This window comes from Gigantopelta aegis, chromosome 4 (genome assembly GCF_016097555.1).
Source record: "Gigantopelta aegis isolate Gae_Host chromosome 4, Gae_host_genome, whole genome shotgun sequence".
NCBI lineage: Eukaryota > Metazoa > Mollusca > Gastropoda > Neomphalida > Peltospiridae > Gigantopelta > Gigantopelta aegis.
This window is the reverse complement of record NC_054702.1, coordinates 73727098-73739824: the sequence shown is the minus strand read 5'-3', so window position 1 is coordinate 73739824 and position 12727 is coordinate 73727098. Positions and strand designations below refer to the sequence as shown.

The 12727-nt window shown below is 33.9% G+C and overlaps 1 protein-coding gene across 2 annotated transcripts in view; it reads left to right on the top strand.

The window, feature by feature from the left end:
• The window catches only part of LOC121371075 (gamma-aminobutyric acid type B receptor subunit 1-like), a 140175-nt gene extending 128498 nt beyond the window's left edge, over nucleotides 1–11677 (top strand). For both annotated transcript variants that reach the window (XM_041496705.1, XM_041496707.1), the window contains exons 15-16: nucleotides 8513–8701; nucleotides 10166–11677. In XM_041496705.1, coding sequence (XP_041352639.1) covers nucleotides 8513–8701; nucleotides 10166–10282 — 306 coding nt within the window. In that variant the 3' untranslated portion in view covers nucleotides 10283–11677. The remainder of the gene's footprint in view (nucleotides 1–8512; nucleotides 8702–10165) is intronic.
• Nucleotides 11678–12727: the final 1050 nt, after the last annotated feature.

Sequence of the window (12727 nt, the reverse complement as noted above, 5' to 3'; positions counted from 1 at the left end):
ATCGTTCTTCTATGTATGAGTAATTCAACTGGCATTCGTCCTAGCTCTCCGTATAACATAAAACGTGTTGATTTCTTAACAGGTAAAATATGTCTAAAAAAGTTGATTTGTACAGAGTTAAATATATCATTTTTCTCGTGCCCCCAAATTTCGCAGCCATATAATAAGATTGGCAGAACCATTGAGTCGAACATTTTAAGTTTGCATTCAGTTGATAGATGGTATTCCTTTGATTTCGCTAGTACAAAGTACATAGCCTTGGTAGCCTGTTGACTAAGTTTGCTCTTGGTAGTTCGGAAGTTATTTAATTTACTAAAACTTAAAAGTAATTCCTAAATATTTGTATTCTTTAACATTTTCTAAAATAGTGTTTCCAATCTTAAAAATATGTTTATAGTCTTTAGCAGTTCCGTTAAAAATCAGTCTTTTTGTTTTGTTACTATTAATTTGAAGTTTCCAATCAATGCAATACTGGTAAAACGTATTTAAAGTATATTGTAGGTCAGCTGCACTTTTTGCTAATAAGGCTGTATCATCTGCATGTAACAAAGGATGTGCATAGCAATCTACTGGGTTTTCTTGATTATCTGTTTTAATCGGATTCCTTCGCATCCCTGGTTGGATAAATAATCTTCTAAATCGTTGAGATACAAGGAGAACAGAAGAGGATAAATTTTCGCCTTGGCGGATACCGTTGTTGCAAGGCAATAAAGCTGATTGCTGATTATTTACGGAAATTAATGATTTTAGACCTTGATACATTTGGTAGATAATTCTGAAAAATTTACCGGTTATGTTATTTTGTAACAGCTTATGCCAAAGTTGAGTTCTTGGTACCATAGAGAAAGCTTTCTGAAAATCAAGAAATCGATCAAGTTATGTAATGTGAATATGTGGTCTGTAGGTGAATATAGCCTTTACGAAATGCAGTCTGTGCCTAACTAATGACATTGTTTTCCTCAATAACTAAGTTTATCTGGTTATTAAGTAAAGTTGTGAATAGCTTAGAACAACAGCAGAGTAGTGTAATTGGTCGATAATTTTCGGGTACTAGTCTGTTCCCTTTATTTTTAAAAATTGGTATAATAATACCTGTAAGCCATTCCTCAGGTAGAACGCCGTGATCAAATATAGTATTAAAAAGTTTAACATAGACTGGCATGATCAAGGTGGCGGTTGATTTAATATATTTGTTGGCTATTTTGTCTACACCTACTGCTTTATCGTTTTTTAATCGTTTTATAGCTTTCATTATTTCATCTTCACTGAATTTCACGTTAATAAAATGACAATCATTGTTTACTTCGTTTAGTACCTGGTCCATATCAAAATGAAATTGGTTATCATCATTGGGTTCGCCCTATATGTAAATCACTGAAATAATCCACACACAAAAATCTATAGAAGGGGCGTTTTTGTCCAGGTTGCACTGTTCTTTATACTTAAATATTTTGTAAAAATCTTTTGGGTCATCTGAACGTAATTGTCTCATTTTCTTTTCTGTCTTAAATTTATTTTGTGAATATGCTTTAAATATAGATTTCTAATAAGATTTACTAGCATTTATTAACCTCATTTTATTATCTGCAGTTTTATGTTTTGCGTATAAAGTTTTAGTTACGTGATACTTAGTTCGTAAATATTTGCATCTTGCTCCGAACCACCTGTTGTTCCGTGACCTTTTACTCTGGCTATTTGTGTACACGCGCATGTGACCGAATGTCGAGACTGCTGTGTCTAAAAATAGATTTTTTAACATATCGGCTGCTTGATACGCGTTTTTGTATCAACAGATGCGTCGCCAAGCGCTAGATAGATTTTTTCAATTATATTGTTGTCTATATTATTAGTAAATTCCTCACGTTTACTAGGGACCCATTTACGCACTTTTTCTCTGTTGTCAGCCGAATTGTCTGGGTTATTGTCAGTGTTACATCTGCAAGTATATGTAAGTACCAGTGCACAATGTATATCTGACAGAAATGGGTCAACATCACATATTTCAAAATCAGTAACGGTTTTAAAAACATGGTAAGTACCTATATAGCATAATCAATTAAACTGCAGTCTTTACTGGTAACTTTACCTATATTGTTACAATTTCCACATCTGCCATTGAGAATATAAATGTTATGTAACTTGCATAAATCTAGTAGTTTCACACCATGCTGATTTACTTTTCCTTGGTCCTGGCTTGCCCTGTCTCTAGGGATATTAAGGTTATCAAGTTTTGATATGTCATTCAGAAAATTATCCATATCAGTATCATCAATATAAATACTATCATCAACTGTAGTGTAATTGGGAGAACATCTAGTTCTGGCATTAAAATCACCAAGCAGGAGCAGTGGTTTTCCTGATTGCACATTGTCAAATATTTCATTTTCAATAATATTAAAAGTGTCATCTTTGTAATATGGTGAACCAGTAGGTGGAATATATACAACACCAACCTTTAGACAATTACTATCGTTCTTAGCCTGAGTGCCTGTGATACTAAACCAGGACATATACTGTTAGTGGTTTGTTTCATTAATTTTAACAATATTAACCACTTCATTTTTAACACTAATAACAATGCCACCAGAGGGCCTTATACCTTTTCTGTTACTGAAATAAATTGTATATCCTGGAATAAGATTTGACATGCAGTCAGTTTGATCTGTTTTGCTTTCTAAAAAACATAGTATATCATATTTTGATATTAATAATAAGAAATCAGGTATAATTAGTTTACTTCTCAAACCACAGACTTTCAAACTGAGTATTCGCAACTTAATGCAGTCACTGTTCAAAGCAGTATTAGTCATATCATCAATATCTAAAGTGTTGGCTTCAAACCTGTTGTCAGTATTTGTATGGACACACCTTGGGGTAGCATCTGCATTTTCAGTATTATATTTATTTTACTATATGTACAATTGACATCTTTTATATCACTAGGTACAGTTAAATCAGGATCAGCATAATCATGTTTTGGGTTGATATAATTATATGTGTACATTAGTTTGTGGATTTGAGTGGTAAAAGCTGGGAACAGTATCGGTATGTACACTATTATGATATTTACATGTGTCATTGGCATCTTGAATATTTCTAGGTTCAGTTAATTCTGAATCAGAATAATCACACCTATGAATAGTACTATCACATTTATATACATTGGTGTGTGGATTATCCACATTGCCTGGGTAAGTATTAACATGTACTATGTTTTGTAAGTTACATACATGTACATTGTTAGTAGTAGGTTGACTATCATTGTTAACAAACAGTTCTGTGCTGGTCAGTCCTGTCCTATTAGATGTAGCAATGTGTACACTGTTTGGGGAATTACATACATTATTTATATATTGACTTTCATGATGTACAGACTGTTCTATGTCAACATGGTGATATAAGGGGTAAGCATTTTCTAGTATATTAGAAATAGAACATTGACTATCATTCTGTACAGGGAGTTGTGTGTCTGCAGTATAGTATGGGTAAATATTGCCACTAATATTAGGAATAGGATATAGGCTATCATCTTGTAAAGGCAGTTTTGTGTCAATATAATAGCAGTTGGGGTAAGTGTTTTCTGGTTTATTAGGGTTACAACATTGACAACCATTTTGTTCAGGAAGTTCTTTGTCAACATGATAACAGAGGGGTATGTATTTTCTGGCATATTAGGAAAAGAACATTCAATATCAATCTGAATAGGAAGTTGTGTGTTAACATAACACGTATTTCCTGGCATATTAGGAACAGGGTATTGAATATCCTTCTGTACAGAAAGTTCTCTGTCACTATGGCAACATATGGGGTGGGTGCTTTCTGATATATTTGGAATAGATAAAGTTGGATGAGCACTAGGATTATCAGTCTGTACAGGAAGTTCTTTGTTGACATGGAAACTGATGGGATGGGTGTTTACCTGTATACTGGGGACAGAACAAGTGGGGTGAGCACCAAGTTTATTTACAGTATATATCCCTCCTGGCCTGTCCTAGGTGCCAGTTGCTTCATCTACTGGCATACCACTGAATCTGTTGCTGGTGGGAACTGGAGTAGCAGTTTGGGTGGGAGAGTCTTGGAGGTTTCTTTTTCTTGATGGCAATGTATTTCTTTCAACAGGTGTTGGGGTGGGTACTTGGTTGGTAGTCTGGAGTATACTTTCTCTGGGAATATTTCTTCCCCATCGATGAAAAGCCGGTCAACTTTAAGGAACACTCTCCTATTGTTTCTCCTTGCTTGTTTGTAGATTGGGTACAGTTGTTTCCTTCTCTCAGAGATTTTCTGGGGGTATTGCTCACTGATTCCATGGTTTCCCAGCCAGCTTCCTTGCAGCCTTTAAGATCCTGTCTTTATCCTTGAGTTGGGCGAAGTGGGCGACTATTGTTCGTGGTTTATTCTGGGACTCATGGAATGGGCCTAGTCTGTGTGTGACTTGGACAGGGGCGTCTGTAATGACAATCTCTTTTTCGAGGAAAGTGGATAAAGCTGCTTCCGTATCCTCACCTTGTCTACCATCTGGAACACCGTAGAACAGCAGGTTAAACCTCACAGCTCTGTGTTGTAAATAAAGTATGTCATTGTGGGTTTGATCATGTCCATGTGTATGTCACTCAGGCTCTTAGATAAGTAATGAATATCTGAAAATTGCATGTTTTTAGACGGATCATCTACCGTTCTTTTTAGGTGGTTCATTTCAATATTCATGGAATCGTGGGTATTGCTGATGAATTGACAGCTGTTCTCTACCTTGTTAATTCGATCATGGGCCGATTTGACACTAGTGTTTAACTGAGTCAACGTGTTTTCGATGGTACCCATTTTGTTCTCGATGCTTTCTAGCTTTTCGGTTCTCTTATGGATATCACTGACGGTCATGGTTAGTCTAAATATCTGATCACATAAAGTCTGTGCCCACAAGGGTGGGCTTGCAGTAGTACCACATGGCTGTACATTAACACTGGTTTGCGGGAGTGGAGAATACATTTGTTGTTGTTGTTTGGGTGTTAATGGCAGACATGACAATGGCGGACCTGGTTGGTAATGGGTCTGTTGCAACTCACTTGAAGGACATAGCAGATGTAAATTGGGATTACCGTAGTCTGGCGATTTTGTAATATCTACAAAGTTTGTTTGTGCTACTGTTTGCGAAATGGTACTCATTGGACAGACTTGTTAGTGGTTTACCTGTGTAAATTCGCGAGAGAAAATTTCTTGACCACCATCTTGTCACGTGACGATGTAGGCCCTTTAGCTTTGATTGGTCAATATGCCACAGAGTACTATGATGCAAATCATGTTGTAGCCATATGGTCTGTGACTTTCTAACAAACGTATTGAAACAAACAAAAATTTAATAGTCGGCTATGTTTACTGTTACTATATTTTGTACATATATACATGTATAAACAACAGATATACATTCATTAATCTCTGGCTGAAATACAAATATTTAAATCGAGTTTTATTTGATTTTTGTTTTAAAGATAAAAGAAATATAATATAATTCTTTTCTTTTTTGGTAAACAAGACTAGGCATATTCCTAAATACCTATTATTATTTTTCCCTCTTTTTATTATTCCGTCTACTTTTGAATTGTCTTTGTAGAAAGTTACACACTTGCCATTTTTTCCGGACCTCAAGTAACCTTTGTAGGCCAACATTTATGAACTAATCGAGACAATTTGACCGACTTCGATGATTTCCATAATGAGTTCATTTGTCAATTTTGGGGGGTTTTTCTCTCCTTTTTTAATAATTATATAGTATAAATGAGTTAGCCTTATCAGACGTGATCTATTACCTTAGAAAAGTGGACTTTCTAATTAATAATAAATTAAATAGGCAAAGGAGTTTTGATCGGATTGGTACGTCTTCGAAGATGTCTATTAAAGCAGTGTTTACTGATTTGTATAGCAAAGATAAGTGCCATTCATATATCCCTTATCAGGCTGCATTGTTTTTTAAAAAGTTCCGGAATTTGACCTATCATACATTTTTTTATGATATCTCTATTAATTTTTGGCATATTGAAATGAAAATATACACACATATTCTATAATGGACTGGCTACTTTACTACATTATTTTAAAATAGATTATTCTATTTATGTTATCATGGCAACAAGTACAAAGTTCAAAAGATTTGTTCTTTGATACTACTTAATAATTTTTTTTTTTTAAATTAATTACGTTCTTGTCATATAAGACTATCTTTATTTATTAACTATATTTATGATTTTAATGGATTTTCTCCCCAGAAAACACCTTTATTTGATCAAAAAAATGGCATGAAATGATCAGTACTATCAGTTTTGTTTCATCATGATTTTCGGCATTAACTACAGTTTTAAAAGTGTTACTATTGCTACATTTTTTGTTAATTATTCTTCAAATTACACACACTTTAAGAATATTAAATGTCCTTTAAATTAATTTAATGTTTATAATTTATTGAAATTGAAGTAAAATCATTGAATAGTGTTATTATAATCCTCTGTTAAACAGACCCTTATACAACAAGAATGCATATGATTAATATTAAGGTCCTGAGGTCAAAGGTCATGTACATAGTTAATAATGAAAACAGTAGTTTCTATTGGATTACATACTAAATCATTTAAGAAATTTCTTCAAACGTCTAACTTATGAACTTCAAACTAGGCAAACTAACTAATGCACATGTTACTTTGTAGGTCATAGATTATCATGTCAAAGGTCAAGGTCACAGAAAAAGGCAATTGTTGGGCATTTCTAACAAAAGAGATGCAACTGTTGGGCATTTCTCACAAAACGTCTGACAGAAATCGTTAAACAAACTGACCTAAAACTTCTACTATGCATCACTAATCTATATTTTGCTTTTGGGGTCACCATGTCAAATGTCAGGGTCACAGTGAATAGAAAGAATCAATTGTCAATGTATTTCTTATGGAACCGTTTAAGAAATTGGTCTTAAACTTCTAACTTATGAACTTCAAACTACACAAACTAACTAATACACATATTACTTTGTAGGTTATAGATTATCAGGTCAAAGGTCAAGGTCACAGACAAAAGAGGCAATTGTTGGGCATTTCTAACAAAAAACTTATAATTTGCTTTCTTTCGGGGTTACAAGATCAAAGGTCAATGTCAAAGTAAAAGGAGATAAATCGACAATGTACATGTATTTCCAACAGACCATTTAACAAACTAACAATAAACGTCTAGTTTATGACTTTATATTAGACTGACCGGCCTCGGTGGCGTTGTGGCAGGCCATCGGTCTACAGGCTGGTAGGTACTGGGTTCGGATCCCAGTCGAGGCATGGGATTTTTAATCCAGATACCGACTCCAAACCCTGAGTGAGTGCTCCGCAAGGCTCAATGGGTAGGTGTAAACCACTTGCACCGACCAGTGATCCATAACTGGTTCAACAAAGGCCATGGTTTGTGCTATCCTGCCTGTGGGAAGCGCAAATAAAAGATCCCTTGCTGCCAATCGGAAGAGTAGCTCATGTAGTGGCGACAGCGGGTTTCCTCTCAAAATCTGTGTGGTCCTTAACCATATGTCTGACGCCATATAACCGTAAATAAAATGTGTTGAGTGCGTCGTTAAATAAAACATTTCTTTCTTTCTTTCTTATATTAGACTGATTCATAACGATCTAGCTTTTGGAGATCACCCGGTCAAAGAGCAAGATCATATGTTGCTCATCGTATCACTATCAAAATATTTAACGAACCGGGGGTGGGGGTGGGCACAGAGTCACGCCCCAATTAAACCTCTTTTTTAACTATTAAATTTTATAAAAGTATACACACATACATACATACATGCTCCTCCCCAATTTGGGTTGTCCACCCCCACCCCCCATGTAACAAACTGACCTCAATTGTCTGCTGCATGACCTTAGTGTTAGATAGCTACATATATTGGGTTTGGGTCATTAGGTCAAACACCGATTCTCAGCTGTCAGTTGTCTATATCTTTGATGATTTTATGCACCTATTATCCATTTACGTTTTCATATGTCAAAAAAATAAAACAGTCAAACCATAGTGACGTTATGACGACGGTTCCATGTGATGTCATAGTACTTGACCTAGAACATGTATACACGTCTGCAGCAGGCTACGGGTTAAAAGGTTGTATGGAAGCTACTTTCTCGTCACATTTTTAATGTCTTGTGTTATTAAGCGGGTCTTTTTATTAGCTACATACGGTTTTGTAAATAGTGGCAATCAATATACAAAATTATTTTACGTGTTGTTTGTTAAGTGTAACATGCATTTTTCACACTCGTTTGATTGAAATTATGTGTGTTGTACGAGCGCGAACGCACTTGCGCACCTTAACAAACAAGGTCTGGGTATTTGCGACTATTGTAGAGATAAGATCGTTTCGTGGAACAAGGCCTTGAGTCCCGTTCCACGAAGATATCTCAGCGCTGCGTGACAATGGACAATAATATCAGTGTGTTTTATTATTTACTACTGTCTTACATTGCATATATTTTGTCTGTACCTATAGGTGAACACTCCAGTACTGAACGATTCCAAAGCAATTGGAATGTGCATCTACAATGTGATTGTACTAGCTGCTGTAGCGTTACTGTTCTCAGAAATACTAGAAGATGACATTAACATCGCGTATGGCATCAATTGTATCCTCATCATTGGTGGAACTACAGTTACGCAGTGTCTTATATTTATTCCAAAAGTAAGACAGAGTTCCGTTTTGTAATCTCAGCGATATATTTAAGCATATTTCACAATGAAAATAGCAATTTCCGACTCATATTTAGGCGGTATTCTTGACTAAAGAATATTTTTAAAGTTTTGTTTGTTTAACGACACAATTAGAGCACACTGATTTATTAATAATTTTTCCATTGATAGCAAAGGATCTATTATGTGCACCATCGCACAGATAGGATAGCACATACCACGGCTTTTGATATACCAGTCGTGTTGCACTGGTTAGAACCAGTAATAGTCCAATGGGTCCACCAACAGGGATCGATCACATCAGGTGAGTGCTTTACCACTGCTATCTCCTACCCCTTGGTTAACTAAAGAAGATTCACTGATGTTTTTGTGTGAACACATGAGGTTTTGGAGATCAAGGTCAAAATGTCTTGATTCATTTGATTTTCTTTTATCGACCTTTTGGTATTGCTGTAAATGGAATTTTTCTAAGTGACAGAAAGTCACAAACAGTATGTTGATTACTTGGCATATTCATTGTTTTACGAAATCATATAGTTTTGAAGTTAACTGCATGGCTAAAAAGTGATTTGAAACAGAGCATTGAAAATGTTCACGCACTGTGTCAACAGATAGTAATTTCACGTTGATAGGTAGCATATTCTTACTATGATGCATGGTACACATTTAATGTCAAAATATATTAAACTACTGAGAAGCTACTTAACATTTACTGTTCATAAAAACAACAACAAAACAAAAACAAGACAAGACAAGACAAAACAAAAAAACAACAAAACAAAAACAAGACAAGACAAGACAAAACAAAACAAAACAAAACAAAACCAAACAATAAAAAAACAAAAACGATGTTTGATTGACACCCCATATTTACTTACTATACAGTCCATAATCGTTCTTGCTTATACGGTTAGTTTTCTAGTGTTTTGATATTTCCCTAATTAACACTGCAACCCTATGAACTATTCAATATGGTGATCTCTGTCCTTGAACGTAGAGTGCGGTCATTTTAACTTAGGAAGAATTTTTAATATAATATAAAAACATTGTTGGTAGGGATACGCCCGAAGAAACAATTATGTAATTCATCCAGGAAAATACAAGATGGTGGGCACGACCGACCATAGTTCTCAGCTACATTACATTTTGACTAGCTTTTGAATTGTAAAACAAAATATAAAAATAATAAAAATTAAAGAACGATTAAACAATAACATCAATAAAAAGAAGAAAAAACAACTCAAACTTTCCATTAAGATAGGAAGCATCAAGCCAGAAATTAACTTTAGACAGTAATGCATTTGTTTTAAACAAGCACACAGTCAGTCAAATACTGTGATAATCAAGATTTATTTTTGAATTTACATATCACTATGTGATTTTTTTTTTTTAATTTGAGGAGTAGTTTTGTGATGTGTATATATGTGTATTATACTCCAGTATCTCGCTTTTGTAGATGTTACAATCAAAGGACTATATACTTGGAGACGAGGGCCAAACCTGTGCTTCACCTGCTACAAGCAAGTACACAACACGCACTATGACTTGTAACATTACAAGTAAAAATGTATGAGACTTACATTATCCATGTGCTTTTGACTCTTGTCGTTTTTTGGTAGTCAACAGATTCAATAATAGCTATTAGAAACAGTTCTATGGACAGAACATAAAACAACATATACTAAATGATACTTTAAAAAGTGCATATGGCTACCAATATGGCAGTTAAAAACCTGCTTTGAAGTTTTATTTACCATTATGCTAATTAGGTGGTTGTCGTATAGTTATCATGAGTGAAACAACAAAGAAATGACCATATTATAAGGATCACGTAAAACTTATCATTCTGAAACTGCTAAGTTGGACGATATTTCACTTTTTCTTATTTAATAAGTTATCTGAAACGTCTAATTCTTAAGCCGACCACCAGTCTATTCTTGAACGCTTTATATTAATACTGCATCGTATAACCTTGCGGTATGGGTTTTGAAATGGATAAGCAACAATTTCGTATAGTGCAGAAATAACGATGTTTTTCGTGTTATTATTGACTAAGACATAACCTAATGTATATATATATGATTATGTTATAAACATTAAATTCAATATATATTTCGATTTTTAGCTTTATTATTATGTATATTGTAATATTCTAACCTTTTTGAGGTGGTATGACTTGTTAAGCAAAACATCCAGATATCTTCGGAATGACCGATATTCTAGAAAAATTACCCTAAACAAATGGAAACGATGTGTGGTGGTCTATTAAATATTTCCACGAGACATTTCATATTCAAACAATGTTATAGTAAGATGTAATATACACTTGAACGTCAATTAATCACGATCAAGTATAATCGGATGCAGAAGGGCTGGTGACTCATTGAGACGTCGATAGAAATAGCACACACTTTCAGTTTTACACCAACTTTTGAGTTTTCACGTTTTCTGATAATTGCATTAAAGATCCTCGTTATAAACTCGGAAACCCACATTGATATGCTTTAATACATCTTAGCATGTTATAGTAATACGTTCATAGATAAACATTAGATATTTTTTTCAGTGTCGCATTAAAACCAACTTGCGTTTTCAAAGTATGTCAGTATATTTATACGCTGTGCGTGCGTGCGCGCACGTGCGTGTGTGTGTGTGTGATAATATTGGATATTTTTTAAAACCCTTTTCATCACTTTGATTACAGAAATGAAAATTATTTCAGAAAACGTTTAATATTGTGCTTCACAATATAAGCCACCTATAAATTATTTCACCTTTTCCTAGTCGTATGTGAAATTAACATGTTTTATAATTATTCATATATGGTGTGTTTAGTGTGCCTAGTCTTTATTTATCGATTATAGATTATATATATATATATAAACTTTGTTCTTTTATTAAGTTTGTTTGTTAGGTGGAAGTCATGTATGTTGTTGTTGGTTGGTTTTTTGTTAGAATATATTATTACGTTATTTGTTGATATTATACCAACTGATGATTGAGCATATGTACACCCCTGGGTTGTTAATTACAGTAAATTTTATAAGATACAGTCGCAAAATAGGTATATTGCCGTAGAGGGGTATCATTTTAAAATAGCTATTTATAAAGCTTGTTCCCAAGGTTGTTTACCTAGATCCTAGATGTATGTATTATGTAGGTAAGTCAGAACCTAACCTTTCACTCATTATGTGTGTGTGTATATATGTATATATATATATATATATATATATATCAAAAAGGTATAGTACTGTGGGCATATGGATTTGTTTTTATACGAGGAGATGTTGATGAGGTGGGGGTTTTTTATGTTAGGTTATTTTTTGGGGTGTTTTTTGTTTTGTTTTTTGTGCAAAATTATGACTTATTTGTTGTTGCAAAGATTTTTGTAGCTGTAGTGAACTAATAATGCCATTTATGTGTTAAAATTACGTTTTATATTATTGAATAAACGCGAAAATGTTGATCGTTGTTGGCTTTTTTATTGGTACATGTTTTCTTTTTTCTTCTTTTTTTCTTCTTTTTTTTTGTTTGACCTTGGGGTGAGTTTTAATTATTATAGCGTCCATCATTTGTTTAATTTTATATACATGTTTGATACTTATAACTGTAGCTGCTGTGACTTAATAATGTCATTTATTTATTAAAATTACTTTTTATGTTACTGAATAAATGCAAAAATCTCTTGAAATTAAAGTTGATCGATGTTGGGTTTTTTGTGTTGTTGGTTGTTTTTTTTGTTTTGTTTTTTTTGTTTGTTTGGTTGTTGTTTGTTTTGTTGTTGTTTTTTGTGTGGGTTTTTTTTTTTTTTTGGGGGGGGGGGGGGGGGGGGGGTATTGGTACGTGTTTATATTTTATTTTCAAACTGTATGTTACGTATATCAGGTATATGCATTATATATTAACTCGTTATAGACGATATGTATACGTAAATACATAGCTCTACTTTAATTTGTTATATTATGACATGTTCGGGTCTCTGTGTCTGTTAGGAAAAGGTTTACTATAAATAAAAGCA